Source organism: Labrus bergylta, chromosome 17, assembly GCF_963930695.1.
Source record: "Labrus bergylta chromosome 17, fLabBer1.1, whole genome shotgun sequence".
Lineage (NCBI taxonomy): Eukaryota > Metazoa > Chordata > Actinopteri > Labriformes > Labridae > Labrus > Labrus bergylta.
Window position 1 is genome coordinate 24,193,362 of NC_089211.1, and position 22,009 is coordinate 24,215,370.

The following is a 22,009-nucleotide window of genomic DNA, read 5'->3' on the forward strand; positions in this document are numbered from 1 at the left end:
AGACGCAGGATTTAGCGAGTGTTTGCACTTGTGTAGGTGTTTCAGATCGGCTGGGAGGGAGTTTTGATCAGTTTTTAATTGCTTGGCATTAAAGGCTGAATGAACCGTTTCCTGGTTCTCAGTTAAACGATTAGCGAGATCAAAGACAACGCTAATGGATATGACACACAGTGAACCCAATGAGCACAGCCTCAGGTCAACAAGACACCTACTCCACCCAGAGGAATGTAGGTATGTGTGTGTGTGTGTGTGTGTGTGTGTGTGTGTGTGTGTGTGTGTGTGTGTGTGTGTGTGTGTGTGTGTGTGTGTGTGTACACTCACCTCTCCGATTTGAGAGTGTGTTTCTTCGACAGACTGCGAGTACGACTGGATGATCTCCTTCATGTGTAGGATGTGGTTTTCTTCAATGTCTTGGAATTTCTGCAACACAGAGAGAAAAATCAGTTATGAGCAATACAGCTGCTTGAAAATCAACATCATGGAGTCAGTCTCAGGCATGAAAACTCAAATAAGTGAAGGATAAGACTGCATTAGAATAGGGGGGTTAAGTAGAGTGCCTTAAACCTGCATTCTGTCTGATGGCCAGCAGGGGTCGACTACACTTGGGGGGTGAGGGATCTCCCGAGTTAAGATGTGACATAAAGAAAATGACACTGAAGTAGCAAAAGAAGCAACAGGGTGCGCTGACTCTGCCTTTTAGTTTTCTAGACATTTTCTGGAGTTCATGTTTTTGAAAGAGTCTGAATTCTTAAAGCTCCTCCTACAAATTGTTAAATACTTTGTTTAAGAGATATTCAGACCGGAGGCTCTTCTTTGAGTTTGAAGAAAAGTATGGAGAACCTAAGAGGCTTGAATGAAATTTTATTTATTTATTATTATTTATTTATTTTTGGGCTTTGTGTGCCTTTTAATGTAGAGACAGGACAGAGGATAGAGTCAGAAATCAGGGAGAGAGAGAGTGGGGAATGACATGCGGGAAAGGAGCCACAGGCGGGATTCGAACCCGGGCCGCCCGCTTGGAAGACTACAGCCTCCATACATGGGGTGCGCACTAACCACTGCGCCACCAGCATCCCTATTTTGGGTTTTTTTCTGCCATTATTGTAGCGATAGGAAAGTGGATAGAGTTGGAAAACAGGGAGAGAGACAGCGGGGAAGGAGCCCGGGTCAGATTCGATCCCGGGGCTGCCTCCTTGGAGGACCACAGGCTCCATACATGGGGCGCGCGCACAAACCACTAAGCCAGCAGCGCCCAGTGACTCTGAGCTTTTGAGGTAACTCAAGGACAAAAGTATAAATAATGATGAACTCAAGAAGAGGAAGAAGAGCCTTTTAACCACAAAGTCACTCCATCGTCTGCACTACAGAGACTTGTGTCATCCCGCCGAGATAACAGCTAGCATACGCCTCACAGACAGACGCGCTCAGACAAAAGAGAACACACATGTCGGAGCCCGGGTGATGTCACAGCACATGTGTTCAGTGTTTAGAGCTCATGTCCACATGTGCTGCGTCGGAGATGGGCCGTAGACTGTGATACCGGGGTGTGGGTAGGGGGCTTAGGAGGCTAACTGGAACCATTTCTGGTGCTGCGGTGGAAGGATGGAAGGAGGATATGGAGGGCAAAATCTGTTGATCTGATTTTAATTTGGAGTTTATCTAATCAGACCTTCAGATGGATTCAATCAAGGATTTCCACAGCGATTCCGTTACAGAGGAAAAAACACAATCTGGAGATGATACAGGGCACTTAACGTCACACACACACACACCCCACACACACACACACACCCCACACAGACAGAGTTTTTTGAGGACATGTTGTACGTTACATACCTGTGCAGTTTCCGCCATCTTCTGTTCAAACTCGGACTTGGCCGTGGCATATTTCTCCACGTACGACTTGTAGGTCTCTGTGGCTTTTTTGGCTTTCACTCCAGCCTGCAAAACATAAACAGACACATGTAAATGGCTATCACTAAAAGTTTTAAAAACTTGCACAATGGCCCTCTGTTCTTCCCAGATCAAGTGAAACATCGGGCGAGGAAACATCTGAAGCTTGTGAAAGCTTTGGGGTTAAAGTCTCTGTATGGTAAAGACACTTCATCATGCCTTATTACCATACCATGATTATGTGTGTGTGTGTGTGTGTGTGTGTGTGTGTGTGTGTGTGTGTGTGTGACCTCCCACCTTGTCCACATCTCTCTGGGTGGCCCCCTCTTTGCGGAGGCGCTCCTGCTCCACAGTTTTGGCGTTGTAGATCTCCTTGGATTTCTGCAGGGCCTGAGAGGTGGTCTGGATGTTCTGCACGGCCTCCAGGGTGGACGCCACTTCCTCTTTTGTCTAATGACACACAAGTGTTTGAATGCAGTGACTCAGCTGACATCGGGCCTGAATAATAAGTGCAAGTGTTGCCCATTGCTCCGCTAACTGAGGGGTTCATTCTTGTCTGGTTTGTCACAACAAAACAGTGAGAACTTCAACTAGAAGCCTCTTGTTCAGGACACGATGTCAGTGCAGACAGAAGTCTTTCATTACTCTCCTGCATGAGGAGGACATTAGACAGTTGTATGGTAATGAAAGACGAAATGACAGTTATCAAATACAGAAGACATGATCCCCTTAGTTCACCACAACAAAGTCAGTACTGTTATTATCATATCTTTATTGATTTTGATATTAAAATGTCATTTTGTCGTTTATCTGTTCAGATGTGTAGCTCTTTTTTTAAGTTACATTTTGGGGCCTTTGTGCCTTTATTAGAAAGAACAGCTGAGAGGAGACATGAAATGTTGGGAGGAGAGAGATCAGGGGACGACATGCAGCAAAGGGCCGAGGTCGGGTTGGAACACAAGTCAGCCGGCATTGAGGACAACATCATGACTGGAGGTTCTTCAGCTCTATTAGTACCAATTTCTTTTTCACCATGTGGACCAGTGTAGTCCTGTTAGCTACCTGTTCACTAGTGGAGCTCTCAGCCCTTCAGTAAAGTTGATAGTTGTGAAGCACAGACATAAAGTTGTTCTGCCCACCACCGCTGGTCACTTGTTGTCTTTAATTGAGGAACTACACAGGGTTTATTTATTTACTTAATAGTATACAGTAGATGTACAGTTTTCTTTCAGTGCAGGAGGATGCCAGCCTGGCCTGCATCGTTACGTATCCAAGCACCATCCGTATGCAAAACACAATTAATGGGAGCAATTTCTCTATTGCATGCAATTCTTCTTCTTTATATAAACTATTTCAATTTGTTGGTGTGTTTAGAGACTTTTTGTACCTGTAGTTTGGACAGTTTTTTGCGTGTTTGGAGACTTGTTTTTGTTCATATTCTTATTAAAACTCTTTTTTTTAGGAGTTTTTGATGTAATGTGAACGTGAGGCGGCAGGAAAAAGAAGACAACAACACTGGTGAGCTCCTAAACGATGTACAAATGTGGGCACCTGCTTCATAAACAGTGTTTACTTTCTGTTACTCACGCTGCTTAACTTCAGCGTGCCAAGTGCAAACTGTATCTGCAAGTTAGCCAAGAAATCAGGGAAACGGAGAGAGAGGAAGAGGGAGAGTTTAAAAAGTGACGAGGAGAAACTGTGACAGCCTTTTTGTCATGCTCAAAGCACAAACACAGCTCCACTAATTCCAAGCTCCTTTTCCAGTTTGTGTTCTGTGGCTTCATGCATGAGATGTGAGCTGATGGTTTGTCTCAGCAGGGAGGAGAGACGTAGAAGAGCAGGGTGAAATACAAACTGCTGTGTGGAATAACACTGCACGCTATGTTATTTTAGGCTAAAATCAACTATTAAGATCTAATGTTCATTTTCATGTGGAGGGAGGATTTCTGTTTGGAGTCTACTCTGTCAGCGTCTTTTACTCAGGAGGTAACAACCAGAGTTTAAAGCACGGGCAGCCGAGTCTGTTAGTGAGCAGAGGGTTAGGTCCTTGAGAGGAGGAGGCGGCGCGGGTTCGAATCCGACCTGTGGCTCCTTTCCAGCACATCCTTCCCCACTCTATCTACTGTCCTATTGTTCAAATAAAGGCATGAAAAGCCCAGAAACGTTCAGTCAATCTAACGACAGGCTGAGAGCTGGAGCTGAGGCAGGTTCTAAGCCTCCTAAAAAACTGTTACCCCAGGTCCAACTGTCAATCAGGTCAGCTACACGTCTTATTGTGAATAACTCTTATCCTTCATAAAATCAAAACGGATGAGTCATCAAAACATGTCTCCATCAGTGTGTACCGATGGAGACATGAACTAACCAGACTTATTTGTTTTTTTGTACAAGGCTGTAAACATGTTCATTTCTGCTGTAAAAACAGGCTTTTTTGAATGGGTGTGTATGTGACTTCCTGTGCTTCTGCAGCCAGCCTCTAGTGGACACTTGAGGAACTGCAGTATTTTGCACTTCTGCATTGGCTTCATTTTTCCACTTGTTCTGCACGCTGCTGCTGCTCCACCCAGATTAAAGGGTGTTAAAGGACATTGAGTTTGCAGACGATGTGTCTTTTTGTGGACGTGCACCTGAAGAGTTTTTGTATGGTTTGAGTGAGCTCCTTTAACTACAGTGTGCATCCAAAAAACATTCACAGTTAATAACTTCAAGTTTTAGAAGATAGTTGTGTTTTGGTTTTGGGAACAAGTTTCAAAATGTCCCCATGTCCTTACCTTCTTGTGTGCTTTGGCCTGCTCCTCCACATACTTCTGAACCTCTTTAATAAGTTCCTGCAGTTTCCTCACCAGCTCCAAGTGACAGCTGGCCAGCTTCTCTGTCGAGCTCTTGAACACATCCCACACTGGAGCGAAAGTGCTGCGATAAAATAAAAAACACTTTAGAGACTGAAACAACACGACAAGATCTACTGACATCAACTACTAGACAGCTGTTCACACTCACCCAAGCTGGGAAAAGTTGCCCGCTGATTTGGCAAGTTTGGTCATAGACCTGGCATAGGCCTCTTCAATAGTACTCCTGAGGAAGAGCGGAGAACAAACACAGGTTGCTTGTTTAATGGTGGGAGACAAAATATCGCCGACCTGACTCGTGTGATCAGTTAACCAGTGTAAATATTTGATCATGTCTATAAACCCCTTTATTTCAGCCCTGCTTAGAACAGGCTGTTTCTGTGTCTGTACCTTTAAATATGTAAATGAGCTGTGTCTGACCACGCCCCCTCTCTGGAAGGGTTTGGGTGTACTCAAGCTTTCTCACTCCATGTCCTGTTGTTTACGGTGAGAAGGCAGACTCAGAGGGCAGAACAAACACCTAGCTGTGGGAGTGTCACCCACCTGGGGCAGGGGCTACTGCCCTTTGTGATGTCATGAAGGGAAAACCTCCAAACGGCCTGTTAGAGCACACATTTTCTGAAAAGTGGAGCAGGCAGAAGACGGAGAGGATGGACTTTTCTCATGATTGGGGGGTTTGTAGACAGACTAGAGACACATGTTAGAGTTAGAGGAACATGGTGAAATGGATTTTGAATATGCAACATTTTAAAGCAATTATGACTTACTCATTATATCTTCTTCCTAGGTATCATAATGTTTTTCTTACAATATATCAATGAATGTTAAACTGTTGTATCACGGCTTTATCGTTATTATCATGGTCCACATATTGTATATCTTATCTTATCATGACACCCACCCAATAAACTTAAAGCTAACAGTATCATCTGTTAATCATGTCAAGATAACACTTCTACCTTTAACAACCCTCTGAGGATAAAGTATAGCAGAGTTTTCAAAAGTATTTCTCACTAAGTTTTGGCTCAAATTGTTCATGTCTCTTAACAACTTCACATCTCAGCCAACGATCTCACTTAAACCTGGCAGGCGACATAAACGTCTGACCTTATCGCGCTGTGTGTGGGCTTCAGATCTGTTCATGAAGCTCGTGTTGAAGCGGACACAAGATGGCAGCGAGTGTTTGATTTCTCTGCTTCTATCAATTTTCATGTTTACTTTTTCATCTGCAGCAAAGAGACGGGAGTAAAAAAGACACTTAAAACACAGAGGCAGTGTTATTGTGAAGGCCTAAATTATGCATGTTTCATTTAGCCGGCCTCTCTCTCTCTGAAGTTACTTCACAGGAAGAAGGTCAGCCAGGGGGAAACGGGACAAACACTCAAATACACACATCCAGCACACACACACACACACACACACAACACGGAGGACGGGACGAGCTCCAAATGCATCACATTCCCACTTCCACGCCTCTGTCTGAGCCCAGAATAGAGGTTTTATTTTTATACTCATCATTTTTGTAAACGCCGTCAGAGTGCCAGGAGTAACGTCTGACTCTAGATACAACAATAAAAAAAGTTAAAGTGTTTAAACTAAATGTTTAAAATGTCTGTATAGACTGCAGACGCTGATACATTTTAAGAAAAGGAGGATTCATTCATCTGAAAGTATTTTTTTCCATTTTGGTCCGACGACCTTTTGACCTCCCGTTCAGGCACGCACACCTCTTCTCAACATGGACTCGAGAGGTTATATTTTATTACAGTTATTTTGTGTCTGATCTCCTTTGATTACTAAATACTCCTCGGGGCTGAGCTGTCTCACAGTTTGTTAAAGTGAAATGAGACATTTAAAGATGCAGCAGCATCCTTCTTTCACATCACTGAGACTACAGGGAGACACTGAGGACGACTATCTACGGTGCCCCTAAAGGGACAAAATAGCAGCAATGAATTAATTAATTAATTTTAGACCTTAACTGCATCACAATTAACCTTACTTATGCTGACAGCCCTCATTGTAATACAAATTTTGATATATTTCCTGTAGAGCCAGACCAATTGATCAGCCAGCCGTTTATCATCTTATCCAGTGACTATCAGTATCAGCTAATTTTATCTCAGATATTACTCGATTTATTCACCAGTCAAATCATTTATTTCTATCATTGTATTACACTAGCAGTTCTCTTTCACCAGCAGAGGGCGCTATATGGATTACAACAAGCGTCATCACTCTTCAGTACATGAGCAGTCACTTTAAAGTTGAGTGACACATCTTGTCTTTGTTAAATATGTTTTCCACAAGTGTTTGATAACTGTGAGATAAATGCAATAAATGTGTTTCTCTAGCTCTACAGATTGAAAACATCGATAGAGAGATTTCTTTGCAGCCAGCAAGATCGACATCCATCATGACACACAGATTACAAGACAAATGTAAGAATGAACAACACATTAGAGAGATTCCTGATATCCATATCTGTAATATCCCGTACCAGTCAGGCTTTAATTTCTTATGGAATTTGTCTCTTTTTTCCAGGACTGGTTCATTTATTGTTTTATTTGAGTCTGTTTATTCGTTCATCCGTCTGCTTTACATCAGTATTTATTTGAGTTTCTTTTTTCATAGTTTAGCTCCTATATATAATTCTTTGTTTTCTGTATGTAGCTGTGTTTTTATTTGTCTTTAATATGAAAACTAATGAAAATGATTTCCCACTTAGAGGGATTAATAAAGTAGTTTGAACTGAACTGAACCAGATATTGTAACAGAAATGACCTTTGTCTGTTTGTAGTACATCAACAGGAAGTTAAGGCTATTTTAATCATCCTCAGGTCTCTTCTGTCATTGCCGCTTTACTCTCAGTTCTTCTTTTACTTGAAGTGGACGTGTGCAGCATGACGAGAGATTTTACTAATCTGTGTGTAACTCTCATAAATTATATAATTTAAATCACAAATGCGTTTCACTGAAAGTTATGACACCATACACAGATCATCTTTGTCCACCAGAGGGAGCCATGGTGCAGTTTTTCAGAAGGGAATGTGAACTGAAAAGACCCCACACACTGGGACGCTGTGACTAGAATAAAATAACAAATCTAGTGAAGCAAAATAAATCCCCCTCCAGCGGACTTTCTGCGTCCTCTACGAGTCATTCATTAACTCCTTAGTAAACAATAAACAATAACATTCCCATCGACTGCAAAGAGTGTTAATATGTATTCAAAATGAAAAGCTAAAAGGTGATTTATTACAGCAAAGCCCGCCTCGAGGGTTCAAACAATGACCTTAAGCCTTATGAGTGGGGTTTTGTAAATCCTCTGCCACCAAAGGAAAAACTTCAGACGTGCTGAATGTGTGCAGAAACGGCGTTATCCTAGAATTCACTGTTCACCTCTTTATCGTCTTTGTTCATTAGCAATCAAACCGTCAAAACATCGATGAATAAACTCAGTTGATCGGACGCACAAAGGTTTTATATCAAAGAGTCTGAGAACATTCCTCAACATCAGGTCGACGGAGGAATCCACGGTTTGATTCCAGCGGCAGAACATCCATCATGTGGCAGGTTATAAACACACAGCACCACCTCCGACACGCTGAAGCTCATCTTCATGGAGTTAGGAAGAATCGGAGTAGATGCTGCTATTATAGCTGCAGATGATCAAGGTGAAAACACAAAGCGAGGTTACAGGTGAACTAAGATTCACTCGAGGAGACTTTGTGTTACAATAGGGAGACTCTCTGATAAACATTTACCTGATGCAGCGTCACAGCTGGCACAGTAAGTGATGTAGTCATGTAGTGAAGGCTACATGCTGTCACTAACACTAAATCCAGTATTTCAAATCACGCCCATGCTTGTTCTTTTTTCTAACCCTGAACTTCCACCGCATGCCAGCTCTGTGCTGCGTCATACGTCCACACCCAGAGGCGGCGTTTTCAGAGAGGAGCTCCGCCGCACAGCTGGAGTCACGAGACCAAGGAGTTCCAGTGATCATTTCAGAATCACAGCACGAGATAATATTATGTATGTGGTATAAAAACAACAACAAAACACACCTGAGGTCATTGTGCCCGAGCGAAGGAGTGGAAGAAGGGCGGAGGTTTGTCTGCTTCTAACATGAGTCAGTAAGTATTATGATGTTTTTGAAAAGTGGAATACGATCCAGGGTTTATTTTGAAAATTAACTGGATGTTTTCTTCTTTTTTCTTCTTTTATTGCAATATATTAATGTTTCCAATCATTGTACTTAAACACATTTGTAACATTTTTGTTGTTTGTTTTTGTTGTTCGGATGTTTTCCTGTTGTTTTCGCTGTGTGACTTCCTGTCCCTCTCCATCCGCTCTGTGACAAACTGATTAAAGAAATAAAACGACCTGCTGTGTATCAGAGCCGAGCGTCTTACCTTTCTCTGATGAAGTCCGTCAGCTCCTTGGACGATATTTGGCCATGCTTCATGTTGTGGTAGAGCACGTCGAAGCCATTGTTTTTTTCTCCCTGCACGACATAAAAGATGCAGAAAGATCAATAAGGGGAACAAGCAGCGGGTGAAAAAAAAAACCCGACAGAAACCTCTGATGACATCACCGTGAAGGCTTTCTCTACAAGCAGCGCTCGGACCGTCTGCATAGCGTCCAGGTGAGCTCGCAGCAGCCTCTGGTCCACCATGCTCGTCTTTGCCATGTCTGACTTGACAGTAATGGAGGTTATTAAACGTTAGAAAACGGAGCTCGACTGGTATCAAACTGGAGAACAGGTGAGAGAGGAAATGAGAGAGAGTCGGACGGCTGTGTGTGTTGATGTAACCACGCAACCAGAAACCGGTGTCCTCTTGCACTGACGCTTTAGAACGTCTCTCTGAATTATTCATATGAGCGATGACAAATCCTAAAACCACCATCACTCTATACTAAATCATGTTAACATATCCAACAGGTGACAGCAGACAGAGCGACCCCTCTGACCGCAAAGGACAGGATCACAATAAATTCAAATAGAGATCGGACCGATCCGATCTAATATCGTTACCGGGTCAGATAATGACGTAATTCACATATCGGATATCGGACTGACGGCGCAGATTAAGAAAGATCTTTAGGAACTTTAAACTCACAGAAAAATGACCCTCATATCTGACAGAACTCGTACATCTCTCGACTGGGCGTTACCACACACGTTCCTCAAGACGTTTACCGAATGTTCCTCGAGTCAGAGCAGAACTGGGAAAATCTGCTTTTTCTTATTCTGCACCGGACTCTAAGAACAACATACAGCATCTTCTTGAGGGAAATGAACTTTTACCTTTTGGGAATTTTAGAAACCTGATTTTAAACCTCCCAACCTGTGTTTGTAACTGTTTTACATCAGTGTGTTTATTTATTGCAGTTTTGTACTCGCTTAATTATCTTTGCACATTTTAGCCTTTTGTAGACTGATTTTAGGAGTCTTGTTTTTATCTGTCCCCTGTTTTTCTTTTTGATTTAATGTCTGCTTTCTAATTATTTCTGTAATGACTCGATGTCGTTGTAAATGAGGGTTTGCCCCTCAATGATCTTTCGAGTATAAATAAAGGTTGAATGAATGAAAAAAACATTCTCAACTCGCAGTCTCGCTTTGAAGGCGTTCAGATTGAACTGTAAGAAGTGTCAACAAATCGTCTCCATGACGACGTTCAGACGAGAAAGGATCATAATTAGTACACTTCAGTTTAAAAGCCTTAATTTTGAAAAGCTGACAGCTGTTGCTGCTTCCTGTTTCTCTGTGAAGCCAGCACAAAAGTCGAAGACATTTCCTTGGAATACTTAATTTTTAAGCGTTTGTATTTTTTTTTCCCATGCCATGTTGTTCTTGTTTTAAGGTCTCCATGATGTGGCTTTGATGTCACCCAAAAATGAGTTGTTTTTTTTTGTTTTTTTTCCAAGAGGAAGAACCAGAAATACCAGGGAATAGATTACAACAGCTCATGGGTTCAACTTTCTCCTGTCATTTCTAAGAAGAGAAAAAGAATGACTTTACTTCCTCATTGTCTTCCTTAAGTCTGTTTCTCAAGCGAGAGCGGGGAACATACAGATCATGGCTTCAAGCTAAAGAAGGTCACCTTATTTTACCACAAAGATCATCTGAGAGCCACACACAGACTGTAGCAACAAACAACACAGAAGACATAAACTGTGACTGAAACAGTGGTTCTTCTTGTTCTGTTGTTTTTACAGGATATCGTAAAATCTGCTACTCAGCATCTTTAGGAGTGAAGCAGCAGCATAAAGTCCCTACTCCGACTAAAACACAGGCTGAAGTTCATCCTCATTCTTGTCTAAATGTGCAGGGGCAAACTCTGCTTCACCTCAGCCTGGAGACTGGGTGCAGATATTTCCTGGTTTCTGGAGTGCTCCACAGTCAGCAGTTTGGGTGACACAACACGAGTGTGTGTTTTCTTTCAGCTGTGTTTTTGCACACTGACAGCAGAGATGAAAGGTCAGGATGTTTGGGTCAAAATGAAACTCAGAGCGATGCTCAAATAGATCTGTATTTACAGAGCAAATAGACGTTAAATAGAGAAACATCCTCCTCCAGCCTACAGCATCAGTGTTTACCTCAGTGGAGCAGACCGAGGAGATCTACCTTCTGTTTTGACGAGCTCACTATCCAAAAAAATGTACTTTTGAAGTGAACCTGCCTGAAGCATAAAGCGTGACAAGCAAAAACCAAGGTGAAACAGACGACAAGCTTACATAACACCGTCTGAACTATAAGATACACAGAGCGAGACAGGCGTTGACAATTGGCCAATCAGCCGACAAAACAGGGAAGTGAGTAAAAAAAAAACCCAACGAGGCTCCACACAAAGCAGAACAGCAACAGGAAGAGAGTCGAACTAAAGCTGCTCATGTGGAATGTGATATCAATGAATACAAAGAACAAATACAAACAAACACAGGAACTAGCTCGGGCGTTTTTTGGGCTTTCCAGCCGGTTCTACAATACTCAGATTTATTTAAAAAAATGATCCTATAAAGCAGAAGCCCTGGCATTTTAAAACTTACAAATCCTTGCAAGTTTTGGGCTCGTATGACGACACATGCATGGGAAGAATCAGGAGGAAGTACGACCAGAGTGCAGCAACAGAAACCCAGTGCTCTCGTCTGGACACTCATTGATAAAAAAGGCCTCGCGTCGGCTGTTTAATATTCAAACCACACATTGGGAAATTCAGAAGTTCTCTTTATGCATGCATTGAGATGATTTGAATTCGCCGTTCCACCCCGAGGGGGGAGGGAAACACGCTGAGAGGTTAGCACAGATGTGTCAATCACGCTTTGCTTTGTGCAGAGGGAGCTTCCAGAGAAGAGTTCATTAACAGCAAGAGAGCTGAGCAGAGTCAGAAGATCAATATTCAGTCTCTGCCATTAACGTCTGCATTGCACAGGCTGCAGGGGGAACTAAGCAGTGTGTACAGATACAGCGTGTAGGGGAACAGCCCTGCGACCAGACAGGGGACGTCATGGTTGAATTTACCATCAAAAAGAAAAAAGAATGCTAGGATGGAAAGAGAAGCTGAAAGAGCACAATTTAAGATACAACACTGAGCTACAGTTTAACTTGAGGTTGTTAGACTGACACGTCCGGGCTGGAATCCCGGGCTAACTCAGAGCCTGCTACGACAGAGCTGTGCTGAAAAATCAAAACACCAATATATCGTCATGTGCTCCAAGTGTTTGTTCTCAACAATAAAGAAGTCTGGCCTCTGAATTCTTGAATGTTTATCATCGTGGGGTTGTGGGGAAATACCTCGCCATGCTACGTTTGGTCAGTCATCTTTTTCAGTAAGACGAAGGAACACACCTCTGGTACCCATTACCATCTGAAATTTTCAAAAGTTGTAAAACAGTGTCTGAAAGTGTTTCCTCTTAGAATCAACGTTTTTACTGTTTAAACTTCTTTGTAGTCTCTTGTTTGTATCGAGTTCATGATGTCTGGTTTTGTATAGCGTCACTGTTTCTGTATTTTTTCTTTCAGTCTAATAATTCTGTTTTTAATTCTAAAAGCTGAGCCAGGGACATGGGGTTGCAAATTAGCCACGGCTAGTAACTTTTATGCATGGCTTCTAGTTTGCATTTAACATATGAAGTAATGTTTATTGCGCATGTTAAATAAAGAAAGAAATATGGTAGGCTACAGTACAGTATGGTAGCATACAACACGAGGCCCAGTATAACACTAATAGCGCGATACAGCTCGTCTTATATAATTGATATATTGTAAGACGGCTGATCTATAATGAGGCATCAATATATCTGATTCATTGAAGACAATAAAATGACACTAAAGAATTGAATTGCAGAGTTTCATGTATTTATTCAGTTTGCTTCTCTTGCTTCCTCCTGTCACTTCTTTTCACCGCTGCATTGATGTTCTCGTTTAAATGATCAGCAACTTTAAATGAATCATTGCTGTCATATCTTAAGCAGAAATAGCTCAGCTTTTCATGGGAGCGATTCTCTCTGCTTCCCCCTCTCCCCGGATGAAAACTAACTCCCGGGTTGTAAAATCAACACAAAACCAAACTGAGGTTATTAATCATTCAATACCACCGTCATGAAGCGATGCAGAAAACCACAGGGCTCCATGTAACATCTGCCGGACAGAAGAGGACAGGAATTCAGTCTGTTTTCTTGAGAATGCAACACGAGTATTAATATCGTACGTGCAGGGAGTCGAGTGTTTCACTCCCTGACAGGCGAGTAATGAAAGCCATGACACGGAGACAGAGCTGGCTAACATCTCCAAACATTACACTGCCTGCTTGTTCAAACAATAGAAGAAGACTCAGCTGGACAGTCTTTAAGAAACTCCCACATATTCCAGCTTTGGTGATCTGTTGTTTTAACTACCAGGTTGTCTGTCATAACGGCTGCAACTCAAATAGTTTCACTTCTAAGATGATGAATCCTCTGTGTGGATAAAAGTAGCATTTCTGAAAACAGTAAATACCCGTTTCAAACCCTCAAGATCCTCAAAGGTCTGTCAACGTTTCTGAAGAATATCCACTATGTCACTGAATTTTAACTGATAGCTATCTGGTCTGATGTGCAGAAAACTCAAAAGAGTAAACTGAGCGTGGGAGTTAGCATTGTTAGCATTAGCTTAGTCAGAGTTTTCGACATCATAAATGGCTGAGTGTTCAGTTTTTCTCACCCTGGAGCTTCCTTCCACTATCTTCCTTTAATTATGCATGTGTGAATGTAAACAGACTGATTTTTTTCACAGCCACTTTACGTTTTTCTCAGGTAGATCTTCTGCCACAAAGAACAGAGTGATATTTATTACGTTTTGAAAGATCTGGTGTTTGAAACAGTGAAACCGCCTCTACCAGGTGTACGATGGGAGGGAGCGTGGGAGCAATTTGTCATGTTTTCCTCTTGCTTCTCTTTTCTAGATTTTCTGCATGAAGTGGAGTTGAGCCGACGTGATAATAAGCAGGAAATGTTCAGGAAAAGCGTCCGTTTACTTGGATATAAAGAGCAAACTGTCATTATAGCGTCGGACTCTTCATCCAACAATTCTGCTTTGCTCTTTTTACGTCAGCTCTTTCCTCCTGATTTTTTTAACCACTTTTTTTCCAGTTAAGAATAAAGACAGCTACGTTGGACATTACAAACAAAGTGTGTCTCTCTAAACACAGACGTTAGGTGGTCATTTCCAGAGCTATCCAGGCAACAGTTATCCTGTGCAAAAAGGGCTTCTACGTCTTACTGACATTCATTTGTATCAACACATTTTATGTGGGAGGTTAAAAATGAATAATCTTTGCACAGTACTTTTTGCAAACAGAACAGAACTGACCCTGGGATTGGCTCAGACTTTAAATCACTCTGCTCTAACAACATCAACTTATTTCAGTGAACTCTAGTTGCAGAGTAACCTGGGTACACACGCTTCAGGTAGACACATTATTCAGTCTTTTTATTTAACCGTTATTGAACCAGGTAAATAACCCATTGAGATCAGGATCTCTTTGACAGGGTGACCTGGCCAAGAGGACCGCAGCACGCGTCATAAAAAGCATTACACGATAAAGAGACGGCTTACAAACAATAAGTTAGGAGAGAACAACGATTTACAATGTGCAAATTGATTTACAGATAAAGTGCAGAATCTTGATCACGGATTACAATTGAGAAACACAGGCACTGTCCAATTGTCTCGCATATTTTATCTTTTAAGAACGAGCAAAAGGCTTCAAGCGAAATGAGATCTGCAATTTTCAAGTCATTTTAGAGAAAGTTCCATGCAGAAGTTCAGACAGGCTAGTTTTGCAGGAAATACAATATAAGAAATGCTTCTAACCAGTGTGAGAGCTAAATAAAACACACAAAGGTGAAACAAACCACAACACCGACTTCTCTGAATTTAAAAAGAATAAACTAATAATAACACCTTCTGCATGTCTGTTAAAGTCTGTGCTGCGGTGTTAACAGCGTATGCATTCATCACATCAAGGTGCAACATGTAAGCATGCTTTAGGTAGCCTTGGTGATATCATTTCCACGATAGCAACAGAGTTAACAGAGAAAAACATTTGAGCGGGATTAAGTGCTGACACGATTCCTTTCTGTGTTTAAAAGGTGAGGTGGAAAAAGCAGCGTCTGCACTCTCTCACCGAGGAATCTCAGACTGTCTCCCTGCAGACACACACACAGACTGTACACTCTGGCCTGCAGCCTTCAGCCCTGCACAGACACACACACACACACACACACACACACACACACACACACACACACACACACACACACACACACACACACACACACACACACACACACACACACACACACACACACACACACACACACACACACACACACACACACACACACACACACACACACACACACACACACACACACACACACACACACACACACACACACACACACACACACACACACACACACACACACACACACACACACACAGCCTCCAGCGCACAGCGAGTAGACAGCGTGATGACATCAGAGCGTCTGCCTGAGGGTCATGTGAGCAGAGAGGTCTGGGAGCGGCGCACTGAGCTGTCACGTCACACAACAACATCGGGCGTAAGACGTAGTGAGCACACACACAGGTTGGGCTTTGTTTGCGGTGTAAACATGACATGCAGGAGGACTTATCCATCACTGACTGGTTAGGGGGGTGTGACATCAAGAGCCTTCCAACAAGAACAGGTTACCTTAGCACAAGTTATCCTACATGTTAACCCAGCAGACGTCTTTGAGATCTGGCACTCGAGCAGTGAAAGCAAAAGAAAAGAAACACCATGGGGCAGGATTTATGTTTCACGTAAAGAGAAGAGTCAATGTTTACCTAAACCTAGAAGAATATTAGTCACTGATTCTCACAGCTCCTTTTAACCTCTCGACTGGATTCCCTTGTAAAAACTCAACAGTTCTCTGCAGACGAATGGTCGGATCGAAAAGTCCAAACTATAACCCTCTGAAGCCGGACACACACTGTGGGATTTCAGGCCTTCCAAACCAAATAGGACAAACCAAACAGACCCAATGAAAATGTATGGATGTGAAGGCTTCCCTCCTTGCTTTTAGCATTCAGTGAGTGAGCTGTGTGAGACCACGCACGCACGCACGCACGCACGCACGCACGCACGCACGCACAGATTGAGTACATCCACCAGAGGGAAGAATGGCATCCCGGGGCTGTTGGCTGTATCAACACTGTTTGCTTATCACACTGCCGTCTTATTTTCCCATGACATGCTGGAGGCTAACAGACTCCACATTTGACATCTCCTCCTCATACATGTACGGCTAGAAGTGGATCATTAGGGCGGACTATATCAGGTCTGGGACTCTTAGCTTATCTCCAGAAATCATATTATGGGCAACACTTGGAAAACAACTGTGGCTTTTAAGGAACTAGCTCATGAATCTTACACATTGGATTATTTCTCAGCCCCAACCAGCTACCTGCTGCCTTTGCAAACCAGACCAGAGTTCTGCATTGAACCTAAAGCTCAAAAACATGACTAGGTGGTCACCAAATATAACATGCAGCATACACCTGTAGCTTCAAAGTCTGAACCTCTGCGATCGTGGTGTTACAGACGTCCATATTTCTCCTCTAGTGGAAGTGAAATCTGATGCTCTGGCTCTTGAACTCAACTCAGTTCAAACACATTGATCAAATTTAGCAGACACACTAACAAAGCACACTGGGTCCATTATTGAATATTGTTTTCTACACCATTGATTCTGCTCCTACAGCTCCAACAAGCTGGCCACCAAGAGTGACCCTGATGTTTGCATGTGTCCTGATGTTTATATTTTAAAATGAAAGTTATGAACGGAGTGGTGATGACAAAAGTGATGACTGAGCTAAGACACTGTATGAAGCTACGTGCACTCTGGGGATGTGCAATTGATTGCAATTCTATCATTATTATGAGCGTTCACATAACCAGAGGCGCTGCTTGTTCAACAGGCAAGGTAGTCCACAGTAAGGGGCCCCCCCAGACCAGTAAGGGGCCCCCCGAGGGCTGACAGACTCTAAACCACAGAAATGGCTCAAAATGTGCAAACTTTTGAACGACAGTAGGAAACCTCCCTAAGAGGGCCCCCATCTGATAGCAATCCCTCTCATTGTGCTGCTAAGCGTCTCGTGCAGTACTCCTTTGAAAACCTGAGTTTGTCAAAGTCAGCAAAGAAGAATAAAGAGGAAATATCTATCTGGGAGTCAAAAAAAGAGTGAAAAGAATGAGGAAGAAAGAAAGTAAGACGTTGGATCATTACTTAAGTTTCTGACTGCAGCAAAAGAGAAGGTTAAGGGCCCCCTCCAAATGCTGATAATGATCAACTATTATTTCTAAAATAAGGGTGATGGACGATGGTTGGAGGGCCCCTGTACCTTTTAGCCTCAGACAACAACAGACTGTAGAATCACCGCTTCACAAAACACATTGCAAAAGTCTTTTCACAACATATAACAAAATGTATTCAATCTAAAACATCGATGCTTTCTCGATGTGCACATTTGACACACTGGATGGAGGTCTGGGTATAATGACGATGCTCTGACATCTACCGGACAGCAGGGACTGTCTACTGCCAGATTGTGCAGTCACTTTGAAATTCATAAGTGGTGGTTAAAATGTTGGATTCAGGCGGCGCTGGTGGCGTGGTGGTTGGTGCAAGCGCCCCATGTACAGAGGCTGTGGTCCTCCAAGCGGGCGGCCCAGGTTCGAGACCGACATGTGGCTCCTTTCCTGCACGTCATTCCCAACTCTATCCACTGTCCTATCTCTACAATAAAGGCGTAAAAAGCCAAAAAAATAATAATCTTTAAAAATAATAATAATAATAATTGGATTCAGGAGGGACAGATGAGCGAATGTGCACTCTAACTTTTGTTTAGTTCTCGCTCTTCAGGTTGTTCTCGCAATATTAAATAACGCAATCGATGCATCGCATATTTTCTCATGCAGACCTTTATGCGTCATGTCTTCACAATGAACTTGACCGTTCAATTTAAATCCAAACGTTCATCATTGAAGACCAGCAAGGCTGTCCTTTGTTCCTTTTTTGGACTTTACATTTTGGCGACCGAAACCGTACTTTGGTCACAAAATTACCGTACAGGACTCGGCTGTGAACTGGGCCCAGATTCTATAACTGCCGCCCTGACGATCCCTGTGGGGAAAAAAATCATATAGTCTAAGTTTACTTTAAAGACTGCAGTGGACTCACTAACGTGTGCATACACAAACACTGAAAGAAAAAAAAGGGGGAAATGGACATCTGAAATGTGCAAGTAAAACTAGAGAGCGGAAATGTTGCAGCCAGGGTGCATTCAAGGGCTTTGACAGAAAAGAAAAACATTGCAGTGCCATGTCTGGCTCCTTATTCCTACAGAACTTGTTTATTCAGCTGAGGGGGAACATGTTGTCTGCAGGAGAGATTCAAAGCTAAGATTACACACGAGGAAAAGAATGAAATGAAACAACTTGACAAAGTCTGGAGAATGGAGAGCGGTGTTTGATAAGTGAGAGAGATTAGAATCAGTGTCTGCATGAGGTGATGATTTGTAGTCAAGTCGAGGAGAAATGGATGCATCAGCTAATGCCAAGACTGCGTGTGTGTGTGTGTGTGTGTGTGTGTGTGTGTGTGTGTGTGTGTGTGTGTGTGTGTGTGTGTGTGTGTGTGTGTGTGTGTGTGTGTGTGTGTCCTGCATGCTAAACACACAGCTGATCTTTGCCATCACTGGTTTCTCTTGTGGCTCTCTGAGGGGCACAAAGGGCAGATTGAAGAATCAGGAGTGTCTCCGCTCTCCTCTCTCCCATTCACTTCATGATGGACTCTCCTTCAGAGGTCGACAGTACTGGATTTCTTAACTTCTCCATGAATTCAAGCCCTTGTCTTTTTTTTGCAGTTTTCTGTAACATTTGAGGGCTCCGAGTCGCCTTCACCAACCCGAGGTCGAATGAGGCCACATGGAAAGCGCTGGATTTCCCACGTTTAACAGAAACAGAGATGTGGTCGAAAAATACACGGCAAAACTGAAACTACTCGGGTCATCAAAATGTTCAGCGTACCAAGCGTTTTAAAAGAAAACAATCTGTCCTTTTAAAGATCGATAGTCTCTTTATCCTCGGTCAGATTTTTAACACAAAACTGCCGAGAGAAAGTCAAATCAAAGACAGATCTAAGAAAGAGATCGCCCGTTGTCAAACATTGCCAACATATTTGTGCAACAGATAACCGTGGAGGAGTTGGACCGCATTCTTTTGCTAATTAAAAACATGAAAATACCAAATGCATGTGACTTCTAGTTGTTGTTGTTGTTGTTGTGGAATCAAAGCAGGAATCGATATCATTTGAGATTTACATCAATCTTATTCTGGTATTGAGGAAACAAAAACATTAACTGCTGCAACAGACTAAAGACTGATTTCTATTTTGTAGTCACATACCCAGATGTATTTTTTCATGTGTTAGAATTTAAATATTGGCCTTTTCTATTTGCACATTGACACTCAACATCCGCTGGCTGACTTCAGGGAGTAGGGATTGTTATGAAGTTAATATAAACCACAGAAGAGGAGCAGAGGAGTGTTATTAAACACTGCATTAGGATATGAACTCTGATTGATTTCTTAGGTTTAACAAATTAAATAAAGCATTGTTTTTTTTCAATTCAATGTATCAGTCAGTATTTAGAAGTGGGTATACCCTATGTAGACTGACAAAATAAGTGTGTATACTACATATATATATATATATGCATATATGTCAATGCACCTGAAAATGTAAACATAGTTCTATATTTTAAACAAGTTTAGGTACACCTTGGGATCAAAATTCAATAATATAGCAAAGAAATGACATATTTATGAAGGTAAACATTCTTTTAAACAAAGGCTAAAGGTTTTCAAGTGGGAAAGGGGGCAGATAACACACAAACCAGCACGTTTTAAAGCATTCAAAATACGACCAGAAATCCAAAACATGACCCACATTTCAGCAGTTCAACACATTTAGCTTAGCTTAGCATGATACAGGGTATGGTCTGTGTGTTTTAAAGCTTGTTTAGAGGCTTCACTTTTATGTATAAAGCAATAAAAGGTGATGAAAGCTGACTTGAAGATGACACTCAGCAGACATTAAGGCTTTTACTTTTCTACCTGCTACAACACAGCCACGTCAAGTCGGGAGAGAAAAACCCTTCAGGGCAGAATACAAACAACAACAAACAAAGTGTGGTAGTTTCGTACTATCGAATTCGATGTGTAAATATTTGATTTGTATGTTTTCGATACAGTTTGAGGGCGATTTGGTGTTTTTTTTAAAGCTGTTCTCTAACTTACTAAACATCTGGCCTCTCACTGAAACTTTGTGACGGAAGCGAAATGACGCGTCCGGCCCAACGGTTGGTTGACTGACAGGCCGCGGCGTCCAATGGCATTCGAGGAACTGAACATAAACATTCCAAGCGAGCCTGAGACGGCCAATTAGCGCCGGTAGGGGGCGGGTCCTCTGAGATTTCATGTTAGATGGCTTTCCAGAGAGAGGCCCAAACCCCGGGGTGGCAAAATAATAATCGCCGAAGAAATGTACCGATATCCCCGCGGGGGCTGTTGACCGGTTACCCCTCCTTCAGCGACAACAAGCCGGCTTCCTAACACTTGATTCCCGGCTGACATGAACATGATAAGAGGGGGCAGCACCAGCGGTTGAATAATTAGGGAATATAAAAAGCAGCACCTACCCAGAAACTCTCCAGGAAGTACGGCGTTATCATCGTGTTTTATTCCGCTTCGCCGCGACTCTCAAAATTGTCGTGCTGCAACTTTTTAAAGCGTAAATCATCCGCCGTCCTCCCCCCGGTTCTGTAGTATCTGCCTTTCCCCTTTTCCTCCTCTCTCCCCTTTCTTCTCCCTCCCCACCTTCAGACTCCACCTCCACTCCGGCCGTGCAGACTCTCTTCTTCAGACCGGAGGAAACAGCGCCACCAACGGCGGGTTTAAAAAACGTTGACTCGTTGACGACGGGGCCGTCGCTAGGTAAAGTGTTGCATTCAAGTGCATCGCGTAAATTCCTGTACTCGGCGAGAAATGTATGTTGTTGTTTTTTTTTTTAAAAGAGTTACGGCAGAGTTTTCAAACATGCATTAAAAAGTATGGTGGTCATGAAGGTCAACTGCACAAATATTATATGATTGCAATAATAAAAAAAAATCACAAGACGCCAAACTAATTTTTATGGAAGCCCATTTCCGCCAGTTAAAAAAATAAAAATGAAAATTTGGCTTTGTTGAGATTTATTTTTTTGACCATAAAAAAATGACTTTATTATCTCATTATTTATTTTATTATTTTTATGGTAAAAAAAAAAACTCAACAAAGCCAAATTCTCATTTTTATTTTTTTAACTGGCAGAAATGGGCTTCCATAATATTATTATTGGTATTATTAGCATTTGATAAAATTTATGGAAGCCCATTTCCGCCAGTTTGTTGAGTTTTTTTTTTTACCATAAAAATAATAAAATAAATTATGAGATAATAAAGTCATTTTTTTTATGGTCAAAAAAATAAATCTCAACAAAGCCAAATTTTTTTTTTATTTTTTTTTAACTGGCGGAAATGGGCTTCCATATAATATTGATTTAAAAAACGAAAAAATATTTCATGAAACATCAAAAACATTTCAGTTACTGCAAAAAAAAAGAAAAAAAACATTAAA

General features: G+C 42.1%; 1 protein-coding gene across 12 annotated transcripts in view; it reads right to left on the reverse strand.

The window, feature by feature from the left end:
* The window catches only part of fcho2 (FCH and mu domain containing endocytic adaptor 2), a 58,062-nt gene extending 36,860 nt beyond the window's left edge, over positions 1-21,202 (reverse strand). For 3 of the 12 annotated variants that reach the window (XM_065965229.1, XM_065965230.1, XM_065965228.1), the window contains exons 1-7: positions 21,034-21,201; positions 9,161-9,252; positions 4,894-4,968; positions 4,665-4,806; positions 2,191-2,343; positions 1,837-1,941; positions 322-420 (exon numbers count right to left, since the gene is read on the reverse strand). In XM_065965229.1, the coding sequence (XP_065821301.1) occupies positions 322-420; positions 1,837-1,941; positions 2,191-2,343; positions 4,665-4,806; positions 4,894-4,968; positions 9,161-9,252; positions 21,034-21,066 (699 nt within the window). In that variant the 5' untranslated portion in view covers positions 21,067-21,201. Of the gene's footprint in view, positions 1-321; positions 421-1,836; positions 1,942-2,190; positions 2,344-4,664; positions 4,807-4,893; positions 4,969-9,160; positions 9,253-21,033 lie in introns of all 12 variants that reach the window. The other 9 variants (XM_065965232.1, XM_065965227.1, XM_065965233.1 and 6 more) reach the window with 5 other exon arrangements.
* Positions 21,203-22,009: the final 807 nt, after the last annotated feature.